General features: G+C 53.3%; 8 protein-coding genes across 8 annotated transcripts; 3 read left to right on the top strand and 5 right to left on the bottom strand.

Moving 5' to 3' along the window:
• Positions 1 to 8: 8 nt before the first annotated feature.
• BJX67DRAFT_352604 (putative salicylate hydroxylase) lies at positions 9 to 1,587 on the bottom strand. Its single transcript, XM_071029044.1, has 2 exons — positions 584 to 1,587; positions 9 to 526 (listed from the first exon to the last, which is right to left on the bottom strand). The coding sequence occupies exons 1-2, from the start codon at positions 1,451 to 1,453 to the stop codon at positions 95 to 97; spliced, it is 1,302 nt and encodes a 433-aa protein (XP_070886533.1). The 5' UTR covers positions 1,454 to 1,587; the 3' UTR covers positions 9 to 94.
• BJX67DRAFT_352602 (uncharacterized protein) lies at positions 1,438 to 2,657 on the bottom strand. Its single transcript, XM_071029043.1, has 2 exons — positions 2,635 to 2,657; positions 1,438 to 2,576 (listed from the first exon to the last, which is right to left on the bottom strand). Exon 2 carries the CDS (start codon positions 2,264 to 2,266, stop codon positions 1,751 to 1,753), a length of 516 nt encoding a protein of 171 aa, XP_070886532.1. The 5' UTR covers positions 2,267 to 2,576; positions 2,635 to 2,657; the 3' UTR covers positions 1,438 to 1,750.
• BJX67DRAFT_380904 (PLAC8 family protein) lies at positions 2,344 to 2,937 on the top strand (the record flags this gene model as incomplete). Its single annotated transcript, XM_071032905.1, has 3 exons — positions 2,344 to 2,428; positions 2,479 to 2,576; positions 2,635 to 2,937. 3 exons carry the CDS (start codon positions 2,344 to 2,346, stop codon positions 2,935 to 2,937), a joined length of 486 nt encoding a protein of 161 aa, XP_070886531.1.
• Positions 2,938 to 3,212: 275 nt separating this feature from the next.
• Positions 3,213 to 3,761, bottom strand: BJX67DRAFT_380903 (uncharacterized protein; the record flags this gene model as incomplete). Its single annotated transcript, XM_071032904.1, has 3 exons — positions 3,213 to 3,266; positions 3,340 to 3,579; positions 3,636 to 3,761. The coding sequence occupies 3 exons, from the start codon at positions 3,759 to 3,761 to the stop codon at positions 3,213 to 3,215; spliced, it is 420 nt and encodes a 139-aa protein (XP_070886530.1).
• A 915-nt stretch (positions 3,762 to 4,676) lies between these two features.
• Positions 4,677 to 6,508, bottom strand: BJX67DRAFT_371892 (uncharacterized protein; the record flags this gene model as incomplete). The annotated part of the gene is made up of 8 exons (XM_071031158.1): positions 4,677 to 4,799; positions 4,833 to 4,900; positions 5,019 to 5,087; positions 5,148 to 5,465; positions 5,511 to 5,731; positions 5,916 to 6,031; positions 6,083 to 6,249; positions 6,301 to 6,508. The coding sequence occupies 8 exons, from the start codon at positions 6,506 to 6,508 to the stop codon at positions 4,677 to 4,679; spliced, it is 1,290 nt and encodes a 429-aa protein (XP_070886529.1).
• A 1,000-nt stretch (positions 6,509 to 7,508) lies between these two features.
• Positions 7,509 to 10,243, top strand: BJX67DRAFT_79773 (uncharacterized protein). The gene is made up of 3 exons (XM_071035460.1): positions 7,509 to 8,327; positions 8,376 to 9,310; positions 9,371 to 10,243. Exons 1-3 carry the CDS (start codon positions 7,806 to 7,808, stop codon positions 10,137 to 10,139), a joined length of 2,226 nt encoding a protein of 741 aa, XP_070886528.1. The 5' UTR covers positions 7,509 to 7,805; the 3' UTR covers positions 10,140 to 10,243.
• A 558-nt stretch (positions 10,244 to 10,801) lies between these two features.
• Positions 10,802 to 14,199, top strand: BJX67DRAFT_352591 (uncharacterized protein). Its single transcript, XM_071029042.1, has 5 exons — positions 10,802 to 12,641; positions 12,711 to 12,990; positions 13,047 to 13,258; positions 13,372 to 13,570; positions 13,630 to 14,199. The coding sequence occupies exons 1-5, from the start codon at positions 10,990 to 10,992 to the stop codon at positions 14,191 to 14,193; spliced, it is 2,907 nt and encodes a 968-aa protein (XP_070886527.1). The 5' UTR covers positions 10,802 to 10,989; the 3' UTR covers positions 14,194 to 14,199.
• A 27-nt stretch (positions 14,200 to 14,226) lies between these two features.
• On the bottom strand, positions 14,227 to 16,016 carry BJX67DRAFT_79635 (uncharacterized protein). The gene is made up of 4 exons (XM_071035459.1): positions 15,618 to 16,016; positions 15,374 to 15,561; positions 14,604 to 15,313; positions 14,227 to 14,532 (listed from the first exon to the last, which is right to left on the bottom strand). The coding sequence occupies exons 1-4, from the start codon at positions 15,776 to 15,778 to the stop codon at positions 14,260 to 14,262; spliced, it is 1,332 nt and encodes a 443-aa protein (XP_070886526.1). The 5' UTR covers positions 15,779 to 16,016; the 3' UTR covers positions 14,227 to 14,259.
• Positions 16,017 to 16,273: the final 257 nt, after the last annotated feature.

The following is a 16,273-nucleotide window of genomic DNA, read 5'->3' as shown; positions in this document are numbered from 1 at the left end:
CTATCAACTCGTGCTGCAGGATTGGATACTGGAGGTTGCGAAGCGACAGATAAGTAATGGAGGTCATTTGAGGTCATTTCTGATAGAGCATGGTCTATTGCTGTATTCGCCCTAACATCAACGCCCTCGCCTCCTCTACATGCCCTTGTACATTGAGATTCCACAACCAGTGCAGCCGCTTCTTCATCTCCTGCTTTAGCTTCTCGCCGTCGTCACCGACGCCTTCAAGCCGTAAGCAAAGGAGGTGCGCGCCCTCTGCACTAGAGGCCACGGCTCTCTGGCTGCGTGGCCGCCGCACCGCATCGTACGCCTGAAAGGCGGCAACGACATGATCCGCTGTCACTACTCGAGGATCTCCGAGTAACTCAGCGAGCACGATGGCGTCTTCGATCGCTTGTCCCGCTCCGGCGCCTTGATGCGGCGTCGAAGCGTGCGCAGCGTCGCCCAGGATCGCGATCCGGGACCGTGCATAGGTCGAGATATGCGGGTGCTCGTAGATAGCCCATTGCGAGGGGTCGGGCATGTGCTGGTCGAGTTAGTTTGCCGTCATATGCGAGATCTCGTGTAGTGAACGTCAACACACCTCGATTAAACTATTGATTTGCTCCCCCATATGCGCAAGATCTCGCCGCATATCCTCTTTCCTCGCTGGCCTCGCCCAGCCGTCACCGTCCCACTGAGAATTGAGCGGGAAGATGCCCACATTCGCTTTCTTCGCGCGCATGATTGGATAAGATATTGCGTATGCCCCGTCGCCGATGTACATCGTCGCCACACGCGCGCGGTGCTCGCCCACGGCCTCGACCATGGTCTCCATATCAAGGACAGCGCGATAGCCGTACATCCCACTATACCGTGGCTGCGTCTGGTTATACTCATCCTCTGGAAGAACAGCCTGCTTCACTCTCGAATGAATCCCATCACACCCCACAACAACATCCGCCGTCGCAACCGTCCCATCCTCAAACTGCAACTCAACCCCCCCTTCCTCCTCCTCCTCGTCCTCCCCCGCCAACTCCCAAAGACTAACCAACCTCTTCCCAAAACGTGCAATTCCCGGAGGAATCAACTTAACCAGCGCATCCAAGAAATCCGCCCTCCGCACCGTCGTCTGGCCCGACGGCAATGCCTTGAGATCCATCAAAACGCTCCCAGCCTCTGGCCCCGTCGCCCACACAACCTCGAACCAGGTCTCGCGGAACCGCTCGAACCCGGGACTATCGGCGTGCGTGGTGATCAGCTCGTCGTAGATCGAGCGGATCTGCGGGTCGATGAGGGGCATTGCGCGGTGCGCGGCTGGGCCGATCGTTAGGCCGAGCCCGATCTCTTTGAATTCGGCGGCGGCCTCGTAGATTTGGACGGGGACGTTGCGCCGGAGCAGGCCTGCTGCGAGGGAGAGGCCGCCGATGCCGCCGCCGATTATGGCGACGGTGAATTGTTTTGCTGAGGCCATAGTATGAGGTTGGTTGGAGGTGATGCGGGAGGAGGGAGGAGGAGAGAGGAGGAGGAAGAGGAGGAGGAGGAGGTTGTTGTGTCGGCTCGACCCCGCAATAATATGCCGCTTGGACGGAGATGACCATGATAAAGGACACACGGTGGTTGTGTATTTCCTTGACGGAGCTAAAGCAACCAGGAGGACACATTTCGGTTCACGGCACCGCGGTGGGAAATGTCCTTCGTCCGCACATTATCCACAACAGGGTCCCAGAACCGCGTGGCACAAGAAAATGTGCACACCGAAACTGGCCTATCAGATCCAACAAATCCACCTTCGACGTGAAGAGAGAGAGTCCAGTGGAGTCCACAATTCCATCAGGTCCTCGGAGAATGGTCCCTGAATTTCTCCCCGGCATTCGCCAATCTCCTGTCCTGTCAGATTCAAACCCCGAGCCCCTGACCAGGAACGCAATCCCAAAGAGCCTCGACGGCGGTCCAAGGATCCGACGGCCCGACGGGGCTGACGGCGGGGTTCCTCAAAAACAAGAACCCTGAGAAGGAGCCGCAGCTTGATTCGACCTGGACCGGCGGGACTGGGGCCGGGATACGGGGATTGGCGTTCAATACGAATAGGATGCCATTTCTGTTGTGGGAGCTGCGAGGGATATCCACCCTCGCACAGAATACGAGGCTCTGCTGAGAGAGCTGTCGAGCTGTGGAAAGGTTTGCCTGAAGCGAGAATTCTGGAAGGATTCAGCGGTGATGTATAAAGGCTCGGACCTCGAGGGTCAGACACACTCTCTCTCAACATTCTTTCGCTAACACTCATTCATTGCTCGTTTATTGTTCATTCAGTCGCTCATTCTCCATCTTCTGACACTCTTTACAACTTGTTAATACCAAAAAATGGAGGCCCCTACTACCCCCGCCCCTGCATCCGGCCGCAACTGGTCCTACTCCTTCTGGCAATTCTGGACCCCCATCGACACTTGTGCGTCCAAACCACCATTAACATAAGATAGCTTCCACTAACACAGCCAGGCTTAATGGGCTGGTTCTGCCCCTGCATCCTCTTCGGCAAGACCCAAGCCCGCATCGACGACCCCTCCCTGGCAAACTACAGCCCCATCAACGACAACGTTCGCTGCCCTGAAAACACTAATAACACCACCCCCAACCCCAGCTAACTCTTCTTAGTGCATTATATGGTGCGGCCTCAACTGCTGCGGCGCAAGCTACCTCATCCGCACGAAGAAGCGCCTCGACATGCGCAAGAAGTACGGCATCACCGAGACGCATCTCGAGCGACTGCTCCAGATGCAACCCGGGACGATCCAGGCGAAGTACGATATCCCTGAGGAGATGGCGGAGGATTGCCTTGGTGCGTTCTTCTGTCCGTGCTGCGGGGTTGTGCAGGAGGAGAAGGAGGTCGTGCGTATGCAGCAGGGGCAGGGGGAGGACGCTGGGTATCGGAAGCCGAGGGGGATGGCGTATCCTTAGGCCCAGGGGGCTCTTGTGGGGGTGTAATTGGACTCCTGGTGCGATGTGGAGGTATCATTCTTCCTCTCTCTAGCGGTGTGTCTGGATATGTTTGTTGATGTTGCATGGGTACGTAATATTAAAGTTCATTTAGTTGTGGGTTCGGGACACCGTTTGAGAGGGCGAAATTTTAGTTAAGAAGGGACGGCTCTGGTGATATGTACTCTAGTGACAGTGCTATTGCATTCAATTGTGTACAAGGTAAATCTAACGCTCAGTCTATCGCAAATGAACATCTAAACAACGGTCGCAGTCGTGTTGACCACCTCGAGGAAGGGCCATTCGGAAGCCTAGTATCCAGTTAGCATCCTCTTCAACCGCGTTCATCCGCTCACCGATGACGGATCGAGGGGGAGGACGTACACCGACAAGCGCGGCATGCGCGACACCAACAACGGCCTTACCCGCGACCGTGTCCTCGGGGACCGTCACGGTGAAGTTCTCATAGGGGAGGCCGGTGTTATGGTTATGGTATTGCGGGTTGAAGCCGCCGTGGTAGAGGACCGTGCCGAGGGTCGAGGCGGCAGGGAGGCAGCCGTTCTTTTGGTCGCAGTGCTGGATGCCGATTGCGACGGCGAGTTCGGTGGAGCCGGTGAGCGAGTTCTGCAGTGAAGGTCATTAGTTTACTGGCGGCTGGAATGTTGAGGGGGGCAGCGTACAGGACGAGCGACCTGGACGGTGACTTCGCTGCCGCGCTCGAGGGTTTTGCCTTCGGGGAGGTAGACGAAGACGTTCTGGGCGAGCGCGGTGGCTGCGATGGAGGTGAGGATGGCGAAGGTCTTCATTTTGGTTGTCGTGTGGTTTGTAAACGAGTGTGTCTGTGAGAGACTGGTTGTTGTGTTGCTTGACGATGTGATGATTCTTCTGACCAGGACCGGCAGCTTTATATCCCTGGTCGCGAAGCTCAACGCATCGCCAGTGAGACAAGTGGATGCGCGGTCTCAGCACTGGAGAGAAAACGGACTCACGCGGCGCCAATCTCTCCGGAACCCGTTCCAATGATGCGAGCTGCACTGCCTCTGCCCAATGAACGGGGCCACCAGCTCAACGGAACCGAAAACGAGAGGATCACTAGCGGTGACGATCGTCCTCTGTTTCTTCAGCCCCATTCGCCTGCAGAAGCCAAAGGGATGAACTGGCTGAGACATGTCTGAGCTGTGGGCCTTGGTGGTGCATGGAGGGCTGTGCCAGCTTTTTTCAATTATTTATAGATCGATGCTGCGGATGTGGGATGTTCGTGGCTCCTCGCAAGTGCCTGACAGGAAGGATTGTTGTGGAGCACCATTGACTCCGTTCTTTCTCACTCTGTCTGAGCTTCGCTGTTGTCCCCAGGATGGCCCTGGGGTGCCCAGGTGTTGATCGGTGGAGGCCTGACAGAGCGAAGGAACTCTTGCGAGACAAGCTGCACATGGGCCCACCGCAAGGCCCCCTGCGACAAATATAGGGCTGAGTATTCATGACGCATGACGCATGACGCATGACGATGCTGATCGAACGAAGCCGCCCTCTTGATGGAGACAAGCATCGCCGGAGGCCTCGGCAAGCGGTCCACGGTCTCCAGCCATTGCAGCGACCAGGGGGCCTTGTCAGAAATCACGGTCCTGCACCGGACTCCGGAGTCCGCCTCGATCTCGCAGACATCTCCCCCAAAACTCATCCTTCACACTCCAATCCATCGGGGCCGACCCAAACGGAGTCAACTACCACAGCTGCTGCTCGACTTGAAACTCAGCCTCGTACTCACGGCCAAAGGTGCGCCACCATATGTCCGCCATCAACCCAGGACCCATCGTGCCATACATCGTCTTCGTGAATTCCCAATACTCCGGTCGAAACCCGGCAGATTCTCAGTCTACAATGCTACTCAAACGTCCATTCTGCATGAGGATATTGCTGGGATGCAAATCAGAATGCGTGAGAGGTTCTTGAGTTCAGCAACTCGAGAAAACGACGCGCCGAGGTGGCTCGCGAGGTGTTCGTTGAACTCGGCTTCAGTGCTAAACGGGCCCCCCTTATCACTCGGGAGGCGATGGTCGGCGAACTGTCCCCAAGCGCATCGCAGATCAAGTACGGAGTCGTATTTTCAATCTTGCGCATTTGGGCAACGCAGTCTCAAATATCTTGGGCAAAGCGGTCACGCTCAGGATACGACATTAAATGTTTTATTTCACCAATTGGGACACCTGGCAGTCGCGTCATGAGAACGTTGACACCGCCGTCCTGCTCCCAGGTGTTAACGAGTCGCGGCGCAGGAATAGTCGTGCGTTCTTCAATGAGCTCCAGAACATGAGGCTCATTCCGAGGGGCTCTGGAGCACTGCTTCATGTAAAGCCCGAATGGCAAACGCTGAGCCCATACACCGGCTTCGAGGGGATACAGCTTTCGCCCGATTTTGTTGAGAGGCATAGAGCACGATACTCTTAGCCATTGCGGCATGCACAGCCACAGCGATCTCAAGGTCCGCACAGTCGTTGCAGAGAGGGAAAGTTCTGGGACGCGTCAGCGGAGGCTCTCAGGAGCGCTGTGTAGCTCACCATATGGCGGTTTAGGCCAGCCGCGGTTGGCCTTGTTTTCGATGTGGAATAGATGCAAGGCGGTGGCAAACCTGAGATGAACATTAAGCAGAAAATGGCTTGGGAGGCAAATGTTCTTCGCATCTGAGGTGGACAGCTCGAAGAGTTGAATTGTATTTAGAAAAGGCGTACCGTCTCCCGGGTACAGCCCGGAAACCTCTTCAGGATACAATGTACGTAACCTGGACTGTGTGATTTGATGAGCTCTGAATTATGCCATAGAGGAACAGTCGTGATAAGATGCTTACCATGCAGCGGTTGGGATATTCATCGTCGCAGCCGGGGGTGGCCACCCGGCGAGTTCAGGCTTAGCCCTCATATCTACGTGTCCAGCGCGAAAGGCTTTTATGTATGCTCGGTGGTAACAACAGCAAATTTCTCAGGTAGGTGGCTCCGTCCTTTGATTCGTTGGTGATTATTGTTCTCAGACGCGCCACGCGATCCCTGGATAGGAATGCATTCAGCATGGAGAATAGAGAACCCTACTCCGAGTTAGGAAGCAGTCAAACGTGCTCTTGGAGACTCTTCCTCACCTCTTCAACCAACTCGAGGTCATGGATCATAGACGGCGGGATGATGTGGGCGCGCTCGACAACCGACCCCGGAATATGGCCTGGGCGCCATCCCATGGTGAAGTCTGGGCCGTCCCTTTGAAGGACCAAGTCTGGAATTTCGCGCGGAATAGGGTCCACGACCGTTACTTTCGAACATTAGCTCTTGTTGTAAAAAAGGAGTGATCTGGCGTAAGTACATCGGGTCGCAAGAAGCCTCCACTGCCCCTTGAATTCACGAAGTGATTCCTCGACGCCATCTCTTGTCGTCTGAGTTCTCGAAATGATGTACTTGGCTGCGGTTTCTGGGTCGACTGCTGACTCGACAAAATGTTTCAAGATCAAGTGTTCGGTCGGTGAGAGCTCAGACTTGGTGATGATCTCTACCGCCGACTGGACACTCGCCATGTGGAACAGACGGACAAAGGGCGTGGGACGATGCTTTACAAGTCGAACCTGAAACTATGTCGCCTGTTGATGATCTGCTCGTGATGTGGTAAAGGCAGACAAGAGCTCACAACTTCAAGCGCTCGAGGATTGTCAAAGCAGCAGACGAACCTGGCGCCGTGCATGGGCAACAGTCACCCTCTGGCGTGTCTGCTACCCCGCCAAAAGGCTCCAAAATGGCTGCCCATCGACAGAAACGGTCCATGTACTTCGTTTCCATCACCCCAGATCACCCCCAACAACTCTGGCTTAAATAAGTACGCCTGACGATCCCGTCTCGTTTGATATCAATGGGCTGTATATTCTCCTATCGAATTTGGGGGCCGAGCGCAGTTTCATTGGGGCTTCAATCTCGCAACGGGCGAAAACGTTGGCCGGGTCTATCATATGGTCAACAATATTGATACCGGTCACCGGTGGGAGTGTAATGTAGCCTGATTCGGACTCTTTGAGGTCTTTTCAAAGGTGTCACTACATTTGGTACAACTGGCACTCTAGGGCTCTTAACAAGAATCCGCCCAATACGAATATTGTCGTTCGCCAACATATCCCTGTACCTGAAAGTTTGCAAAACTGCGTCCAAATGCGCACATCTTGGCCTGGGACTGGACAACGTACCCTGAAAGGCTAGGGTCTCTGGGACATCGAATAAACGCCCAGCCATACCTACCAACCCACCCTGCAAAAGCACGGCTTTGAGCGCACGAGCTGTGTGCTTTGAATTGAGAAAAATCACACACACCTAGACCTCGCTGTTAGGCAAGGATTGACTTCATCCAAGACGGTAACATATGCCACTGAACCATCTGGTGCCCGTTCCCGACGTGGAGTGTCCAGAGCAGGGGACTGAAACAAGATCTACTCCAGAGAACCACCGCTTCGAACAGACTGACGTGCAACCCAAGACCATAAGCGAGCAAGAGGGTCCACCTGATTTTTCGCAGGGTCAATCATAGCAGGATCTGACCGCCGCCTGCATGTCACGTCCGCGATCTGCCCTGCGCAAGACAACGCCTCATTGGCCAACAGCTGGAAGGAACAAGATCTTGCCCTGGATCTGCAACTTCCAGAAGCACTCTTTAATTTAACCCCCACTGCCGCCGGGCAACCCAAAACCCAATCGGCGGCCAAGCCTCCCGCACGCGGTGCCCTAAGCGGGGGCGCCGCATCTTGGCGGGCGAGCGGGCTGTGGTATATCAACTGCGATCCCTCCGACGGAGAATTGATCTTGGAGAGTCGGAAAGCTCAAACAATTGCAATGAAGATTCCACATACTATCAGATTGCTCCTTGGGCTCAGCCTGGGGGTTTTTGCTTCAGGCCAAGCGGCAAACCTGCCCATCTCCGCGCTCACGGCCGAGGTGGAGTCGGACCAGTCCGCCATATACTACGGCACTACCCCAGGAGAATCTCTCTTGATCGGAAATGATGGCAGCGCAGCGACTGGTGGCCTTCGCAGCTTTGATCTCCTCGACCGAAACCTGGACGAGACAGCTCAGGTAACGGTCGGTCGGACCAAGGTGGCCGGCGTCCTGTACGATGTCGGAGAACGGGGTCGTGATCTTGTCGTTTCTATTGCAGCTCCGGACTCGATTATTCGTGTCTTCAAGCTGGATGGACTAACGCAAGTGTCTGGCGTCGAGAAGAAAGCTCTTGGTGATTGGTCATCCCTTTGTACGTGGCGCAGTCAGCGCGGTGCGCAGTATTTCTATCTCTTCGGGAAGAAGCAGGCAATGCAGTTCTTAGTTCGGCCCCAGGAGTCGGAGTTGGAGATTCTCGAGGTATGCTTTCCACTTTCGAAGACTATCCGCAGAAGCTGACGGTATCAGATCCAAACATTCCCGGTGCCTGTGGAAGCAAGCTCCTGCGCTGTTTCTCCTGAAGACGGCGTTGTCTATATTGCTGCAGAGGATAAGACAATCTATAGCTTCACTGCTGAGGAGTCTACCGCAGCACCTGAGATTCAGACCGTGGGAGAAGCTACGGACGACATTTCGGGGCTAGCCGTATACGTGACTCGCAAATCGCACTACCTGTTCGTGGCGCAGACGGACGTCATCGAGGTTTACACCTCTGATTTTCAGCTGAAGGGATCTCTATCTCTGATTGGGGCTGAGGACATTGAGATCGAAGCGACGGTCATCTATCAGACAAACTCGACACAGTATCCCTATGGAGTGATAGGTTATGCCGTCGAGACGGCCGAAAGCAAAGGTTTCGGCGTCAGCTCCCTCGGACCAGCCTTTACCAAGCTCCTTCTAGACCCCAACACAAGCTATACCCCACGGTCCTCTTGCCCACCAGCGCAGGAACAGCCCTTGAACGGGTTCAAGAACCCAGACGGCACCCTCTCCTGCTTCGCAGGCTTCACCGGCCCCAAATGCGAAGAGATAATCTGCCCAAATGCCTGTTCAAACCAGGGGACCTGCGTCGGCCCCAACGAATGCGAATGCCGCAGCCCCCACGCCGGCCCAGACTGCTCGTGGATCGGTGTCGCGGCGAAGTACGAGACTGACGCGAACGGCGGCGACGGCGACGACCCGGCGATTTGGATCTCGTCACGGGGGGCGAACGAGTCGACGATCATCACGACGACGAAGTCCGAGCTCGGCGCTGGTCTGGCGGTCTTTGATCTCGCGGGGAATCTGCTCCAGACCATTACGGCCGGGGAGCCGAACAATGTCGATGTTATCTATGGGTTCCGGGCGGGGAATCGCACAGTTGATCTTGCCTACGCGGCTTGTCGGGAGGATGATACCCTGTGGTAAGCCCTTCGCATCCTCTTCCAAATCGATGAGCATTCGGGCTGATCCATCTCCTGTAGCCTCTTTGAAATCACCCCAGACGGCCTCCTGGCCCCTATCCCCGGCGGCTCCCAGCCCACACCACCAGACTACACCGTCTACGGCTCATGCGTCTACCGCTCCAGCAAGACAGGAAAACAATACCTCTTCGTAAACGAGAAATCAGGCCAATACTTACAATACGAGCTGACCGCCTCCTCCAACGGCACCCTCTCCACAACCCTCGTCCGCCAATTCCAAGCCGGCACAGGCGGACAAGTAGAGGGGTGCGTCGCCGACGAGGAGAACGCCGTGGTCTTCATCGGCGAAGAGCCCTACGGTCTATGGCGGTACGACGCTGAGCCAGACGCTTCTGATGACAGCGGCGTGCTCATCGCGCGCACGGGCGACGGGACGCTCTACGCTGATGTCGAGGGCGTCGCCCTCGTCGTTGGCCCGACGCCCGATAAGGGCCTTGTCATTGTCTCCGCGCAGGGCGTGAGCGCGTACTCGGTTTACCGACGTGCGGAACCCAACGAGCATGTTCTTACTTTCACTATCCAACCGTCGGAGGACGGGGACATTGACGGGGTGACGAATACCGATGGCGTGACGGCGGTGGGGACGGCGCTGAATGCGGATTTCCCGAGGGGATTGGTGGTTGTGCATGACGATGCGAATCAGCTTGCTGGGGGTGGGACGGCGGAGCTTGCGTCGTTTAAACTGGTTAGTTTGGAGGATGTGCTCGGGGTTGATGGGGGGGACTTGCTGGATGAGGTGGATGAGGAGTGGGATCCGCGGGCTCACTAGCTGGGTTGTATACGGCAGTCATTGGAGAGACGGGGGGACGTCGGACACGAAGATCATTCTACAGCAGATGCATGTGTTACGAGATATGTGGACAATCTGTTCGTTTGTTGGATAAAAGAGCATTGAGTTAGAGTAACGGCCTCCGCTCCGGAATAGCAGATCAGAAAACCCAGCTCAGGAGACTATTTAATACTAGGTTGAATGTTTCATGTATTATATTCAGGAGGTCATCTACCTGGATAGAGGCAACAAATATAAGAAAGGCCATGAGGACTATGATACGCGTAGTTGGAAGGGTTGGAGGGTCAAAGGCCGCCTCTTACCGCGTGTAGACCTTGCTCTACTTGAGGAGGATTAGATCCCTGAGCCTTAGCCCAAGCCTGCTTCTAAATCGCTTTATTTTCGACTATTTTAGTATTTAGGGGCCTATTAGCTAATTTTATGCTAAATATAACTATAACTAAGGAACAAGTTGCCATAGTGATTACTAGTAATCTTGTTACAATAATACATAAAAGTTACGAGTGCGGCCCAAACTTTTGGTGCACACCTCCGTATTAAAATCAGCAACGCAACCCATTTCTTGGCGGGTTTCACGGGTTGGGTTGAACAAAGTCTACTTGATTTCCAAGTACATTATAATTATTATATAGGTTAGAAATTAAGATTTAAAATTAATATAGGACATGTTTTCAGGCAGAAGTAACCAACTTGGTGTCCTGACCAACTTGGTGTCCGATTCCGTTATTACTTGGGCAGAGCCCCGCCTCCAAGTTGTCCACCCTCAGCCCTCAGCCTTGCTTGACTTCTTCCAACGCACCAAGCACTCACAGACTGGGCTTGACAGAAGATGGCAGATGGAGCATACCCAACCCTGTGCCATGAGCTATATGACGAGATTTTGAAAAAGCTCGAGATGAAGGACGACCCCAAGCTCAGGTTTGCGTCTCGGGGGACCACCCAGGAGGCTCTACACGAGCCCAACCTTAAGCGCGTTTTCGAGAGCCTCCTCGAGCCAGGAAAGACAGCGGTCCAACAATTCGGTATGACAGAGAGCGAACTTGTGGACAGGGTGAATAAGCGGAAGCTTCATGATTTCTTCGCGGTTCTCATCTTTGCCTCGTGCCCGTCTGGAGCAGCGAGAAAGTGCATAATCAACTTGGTGGCTAACGATACCTGGCCGGTGATGAGCACGAGAAGGAGAAAGATTGGTTCCCTGCCCGCAGAGCGGGAGGATCTGGAGGAACTATTTGGGGAGTATGCGGCCGCGGACAAATTTGCCTTGACGCAGTGGATCTTCTGCCCGGTGGTGATTAGGAAGAGGACGGAAGTGAGAGTTGATGATAAGGGTCACTGGCGACTACCCTATTTGGCGGAGAAGTCGCTGCGGAGCGGATCCTTTGGGGACGTGTTCGAAGTGAAAATAGCGAAAGGGCACTTTTTCAACCCCAAGAATGAAACTGCGAACATGGTTGACATCAAACTGGCTCGGAAAGATTACATTATGAATACGCTGTTCGACGCAAAGGAAGAGAGGGAAATTATGGACAAGATTTTCAATACACCGAGCGAGTGCGAGAATATCCTTGAAAACTACGGCAGCCTGGCCATCGGCAAGACCTACAGCCTGTTTATGCCGCTAGCAATCTGTGACCTCCGAGAATACTTGTTGATAGATCGCCCGAACGATATCAGCGAAAAGAAGAGGATGCTTCGCTCCGCCGTGGGTCTGGCGAGGGGGCTCGACTTTCTTCACACTGGGCTGCAGACCAGGGAGCTGGAACAGCTCGTGTGTTACCACATGGACCTCAAACCCAGCAACATCCTCGTCTTTCACGACGAGGCAGCCCGTGATTCAGAGCAGAAGATCTGGAAGCTGAGCGACTTTGGCATGTCGCGGGTAAAAGTTCGACACCGTGATAGAGACGTGGGTGGAGAGCGTGATTTCAACAGTTGGTTTAGGCAGCGTCCCAAAACGAAGGATCCCTCGCTATCCGCGACTGTCAACAAACGGGGAGACGGTACGTACCTGGCACCGGAATCTGCTTTTACGGGTGCGGCCATGAGAACGGACAGTGATGTCTGGTCTCTGGGCTGTATCATCAGCGTTCTCTTCTCGTATCTCGACGGGGGAAAGGAAAAGGTTTTGCAATACTCGGAGAAGAGGGGGGGGCACCCAGATTCAGGCGATTATGATCGCTTTTTCGTGATTCCAAAAATATTTGGCCCTGCTCGGATACATCCTGAGATTCGGAGGTGGCATAGGCGTCTTGCCCGGCGGGCTGGTGACCGGAGCCCAAGTGAAGGGGCCGCGGTAAAGTATATGTTGGACTTTCTGGAAGCCGAAGTCCTGAAGGTGGACCAGTCAAAGAGGTGCAGCGCTAAGAAAGTGCAAGAGATGCTGGCTAATACATCAGAGAGGTACGAAGAATTGACGGGTGGAGAGCCACACACAGCACCCTTCATGCCATCAATTCTGGACCTTCTAGGGCGGAGGCCAAGGTGAGCAAAGACACGGTCCCCTTACCTCATTCGGGATTCAAATAAACTAACGAAAGGGAATGATCCTAGAGTTCATCTTCCGGACAATAACCAGGTCGAGTCTTGGTCTCTCGGGCCCGATGAAGGGTTCAAAGGATGCAAAATCTCCTCCGATGGAGCATTTGTGGTGTATTGGAGCGATACAAAAATCTCCCTTTATACGTGGGAATCGCTTTCTCGTGTGGAAGGCAATGCAGCCATAAAAGCTGCATCCGAGTACCCGCTTAACCGAAGCGATGGAGTAATTTGGAAAAGTCTCTCCTTGACTCACCGATACGTCGTGGCTACCTCCACTGGCCCTGACTCCCATGTAAGAATCATCAAGACCCTTCCATCGCCCTTACTGTGCCTCTAAAAACCATCAAGTGTTACATCTTTGACTTGTGGGAAGGAACGATCACTGGCCCTAGCCTTGCCAATGGTCGTTACACAGTTACCCTACCTTCCCAACCCGAGATCATCGCAATATCACCCGATAGCCAGACACTGGCTGCTGTCCTGCGAGGAGGTGCGGCGGAGCGACAACCAGGTTATTTATTCCTCGCTCCTCTCTCGCGAGCTAAAATCCAAGCTGGTCGGTACGTAATTATTTACCAGGAATTCCCTTGTCGTCCTGCGTCCTGATGATTACCCTTCGGGGAATATCAACGGACTTCAGCCAAGGTACATTATTAGCTAACCAGCAAGACAGCCCTGGGAGAAAGTGGGGGTGGAAGGCATTCCTACCTTCGCCAGCAATGGATGTAATCCAGCTCCTCTTCTCAAGTAACGACGACCTCTACCTCGTCGTCCGGCCAAATCCCACTGCGCGGAGTCGTCAACACGCCATCCGTATTGTCTATGTACATCTCCCCACGAAGAGGCTCAAAACTCTTCACGTAGAGTCGCAAGTAAACTCCCCCTCCTGAATGTTTTCTCGACGTATGTCCCTGATTATATGTGGAAATAGGACCTTGGCAGCGGTTTCACGGGACGTCTTTTGCCAACAGTCGCCCCCTTCCGCCAGAACCCTAGTAAATGTGCCCTGATCGCCCGCGGAAATCAGCTCTACATCCAGAACTTGATGGCTATCGACACCCCGGTCAGGAAGGACATCAAGCATTACAGGGTGGTGAAGCTAATGATCGGGTCAAATGATCAGAGAATGTACGCTCTGGCGAGAGCGACGGCCAGTTCCATACTCCTGCTCGTGGAGATGACGGTGCCGCGATCAAATGATGACGATATATCAGTGAGGGAGCTTGCACAACTCCCCGGTCTATCTGAGGATGACCATTTTACAGAGAAAGTCTTGGATGGCAACAATAATAACAATAGCCACGATAGCCACAATGCCACTCATAACACGAGTGACGCTAATAACGCTAATACCATCAATGACAACAATAACGGTAGTGGAGATAGTGACGATGATGCCACCGATGACCGAGACAACAGCGGCTACGTCCTCATTGCTGCTCTGGCAAACCGGAACACACGAGCCATATACAAAGTTGCACTAGGGTTTCTGTAGCTACCACGATGATAGTTTGAAGTCTATAACAAGTTGTATTGAAAGTCTACCCTTGCTTTATATACTCTAACAGGGCTGTAACTCCAACCGATTCTCCGTGTTCATAGTGTTAAAGGTAAGCCGCTGTTTGAGCGGCTTCAGGTTCCAAGCAGGAGTCACAGGTATCCGTGGTTTGAGCTTGCGGAAGACCGCACCATCACGATGGAGAAGCCAATAGTAGAAGATGAATGTGGCGGCAGTCAGTGCAAAGGCGGATACAATGAATATCCATATCATGGATGTTGCTATGAAGTTATGGCTGTCCTGATCCAATTGGAAGAAGTTCATCCCGAAGAACGCCTATTTGTAGGAGTTAGGTCATTAGCCAATTTGATTGTACACGACCATGTGCAGCCAATTAGGAAACTTACAGATAGAAAAGACGCGGGTAGATAAAGCAAACTCAGCGTTGTTATAAACACGGCCGACTTGTTCAACCGAAGCATATTCCCACTTTGCTCTTTCGCGATAACCTGGTCTCGGAACAATAATGTGTCTGTGAGAAGTTGCGCGGCTGCCCGGGTACGCTGCTGTAGATGGGAGGCGGTTCGCGAATACGTGAGACACTGTCGACGAATATTTCTGAGCTGTGGTGTGGCCATCCCTGTCCCTGATGCCAAACTAGAAAGGTTTTCAAGTGCCCCCAGAACATCAAGAGCTGCCTCGAGAATAGTGGGGATCTGCGAGAATTTGCTGTCGAGCTTAATGAGCGTGCTGAGGTTATCGTAGCCCAAACGCAGGGGCTCCTCGATGTACGTCGCGAATGTCCTGTTCGCGATGGATAAAAACCTCTCCTCGAGGGACGCAACATATTGCCTGCATGGTGGAAGGTATATAGACAGTAGAATATCGTGCAACCAGAAGCGATCTGAAACGTCCAGTTTCTTGTGTCTCTCCAACCACTCTGCCGCCTTCTTGTGTGCTGTCGAGTCCGGGCACGGACTCAGAAGGATGAACAGGGACTGTGATGTTGCAGTGTTGAAGCGGTGGAAGATCCCACTCTGTCGAATGACCCAGCTGTTTCTCTCTGGCCTTTCTCTGTCAGTCTTGTACTCCGGGTACCTAATAGTATATGATATCTCTATATCGCAGTCGTTCAGTCAAGTCCCTGATACAAAGTCTGCGATGGGAAGTTTCCCACCTGTTGTTTCGCCATCATGCGATTCCGTACAAGGTAGACAAAAAGCCTCCTCAACACCCTCATGGCGATCATAAAAGCATGATGTCAGGTCCCAAAATGCATCACTCAATCGGTGTTCCTCAACGATGAGATCCAACATGGACTTGGTCACTTCCAATGGTCGGTGGGAGTTGCGCTGGCAGATTGATCTGGATGATATTAAAAATTGCCTCGCTTTCTCGGGTTAGTCTTCAGGGTTACGAACATATAACGACACGTATATTCGCGTTTTGTCGCATCATCAAAATGTGCCTTTAACGCCTCGAAAGTTTTGAATTCATGTTGATTGCATTGGCCATTTGGCTTGCTCTCGATCAGTTGCAATGGGTGCGCCACCCGATTAACAAAGAACTCCACCGATTCCATAAAGATGAAAATGAAAGGGAAAAAAATTGAGCTCGATTGCTACGATTGATATGCAAGTGGTGGTTAAATCAAGAAAACAACTATGGAATTGGACCCTTCTTATTTTCAAGCCAAGCGCCCAAGGCATCTTTCTCCTCCACCCCTCAACGCCCACTAGAATGGCTCTCAGTCTCGAGCAATACTGTGATTCGTGTGTTGGAAATCGAATGACAAATTTTCTTGGTGGCTGAGGAGGCGGGGCACGCGAACCTGAGCTCAGCCTGAAACACGAGATCAGCACGGGTCTTGCCACTGTCCTGCCCCTGAAGAAGGGTAAGGCGTACATTTGTTACTTCTCTCGGTGCATTAAAGACCCATCGATCCTCTCTCATCTGCCTCATGGTTAGCCATGGACCGCCGACATCAGCCCCAAGCAATAGTTGGTGTTACCCTGAGGTTGAAATTCGTGCGGCCTGGAAACAGGTTCTCAAGCAATGCTTGGAGATTTTCTCTGGT

This window comes from Aspergillus lucknowensis (assembly GCF_044049455.1).
Source record: "Aspergillus lucknowensis strain CBS 449.75 chromosome Unknown BJX67scaffold_18, whole genome shotgun sequence".
NCBI classification, from domain to species: domain Eukaryota; kingdom Fungi; phylum Ascomycota; class Eurotiomycetes; order Eurotiales; family Aspergillaceae; genus Aspergillus; species Aspergillus lucknowensis.
This window is presented reverse-complemented; position numbering and strand designations above follow the sequence as displayed.

Coding starts and splice junctions, on each gene's coding strand:
- BJX67DRAFT_79635 (XM_071035459.1), bottom strand. CDS start 15,778: ATGGAATCGGTGGAGTTCTTTGTTAATCGGGTGGCGCACCCATTGCAA. Junction 15,314..15,373: donor GCATGATGGCGAAACAACAG/GTGGGAAACTTC, acceptor ACTGCGATATAG/AGATATCATATACTATTAGG. Junction 14,533..14,603: donor TACCCGCGTCTTTTCTATCT/GTAAGTTTCCTA, acceptor TCCTACAAATAG/GCGTTCTTCGGGATGAACTT.
- BJX67DRAFT_352602 (XM_071029043.1), bottom strand. CDS start 2,266: ATGAGTGTTAGCGAAAGAATGTTGAGAGAGAGTGTGTCTGACCCTCGA.
- BJX67DRAFT_79773 (XM_071035460.1), top strand. CDS start 7,806: ATGAAGATTCCACATACTATCAGATTGCTCCTTGGGCTCAGCCTGGGG. Junction 8,328..8,375: donor CGGAGTTGGAGATTCTCGAG/GTATGCTTTCCA, acceptor TGACGGTATCAG/ATCCAAACATTCCCGGTGCC. Junction 9,311..9,370: donor CGGGAGGATGATACCCTGTG/GTAAGCCCTTCG, acceptor CATCTCCTGTAG/CCTCTTTGAAATCACCCCAG.
- BJX67DRAFT_352591 (XM_071029042.1), top strand. CDS start 10,990: ATGGCAGATGGAGCATACCCAACCCTGTGCCATGAGCTATATGACGAG. Junction 12,642..12,710: donor CTTCTAGGGCGGAGGCCAAG/GTGAGCAAAGAC, acceptor GAATGATCCTAG/AGTTCATCTTCCGGACAATA. Junction 12,991..13,046: donor CCACTGGCCCTGACTCCCAT/GTAAGAATCATC, acceptor AAAACCATCAAG/TGTTACATCTTTGACTTGTG.
- BJX67DRAFT_352604 (XM_071029044.1), bottom strand. CDS start 1,453: ATGGCCTCAGCAAAACAATTCACCGTCGCCATAATCGGCGGCGGCATC. Junction 527..583: donor AAATCAATAGTTTAATCGAG/GTGTGTTGACGT, acceptor TAACTCGACCAG/CACATGCCCGACCCCTCGCA.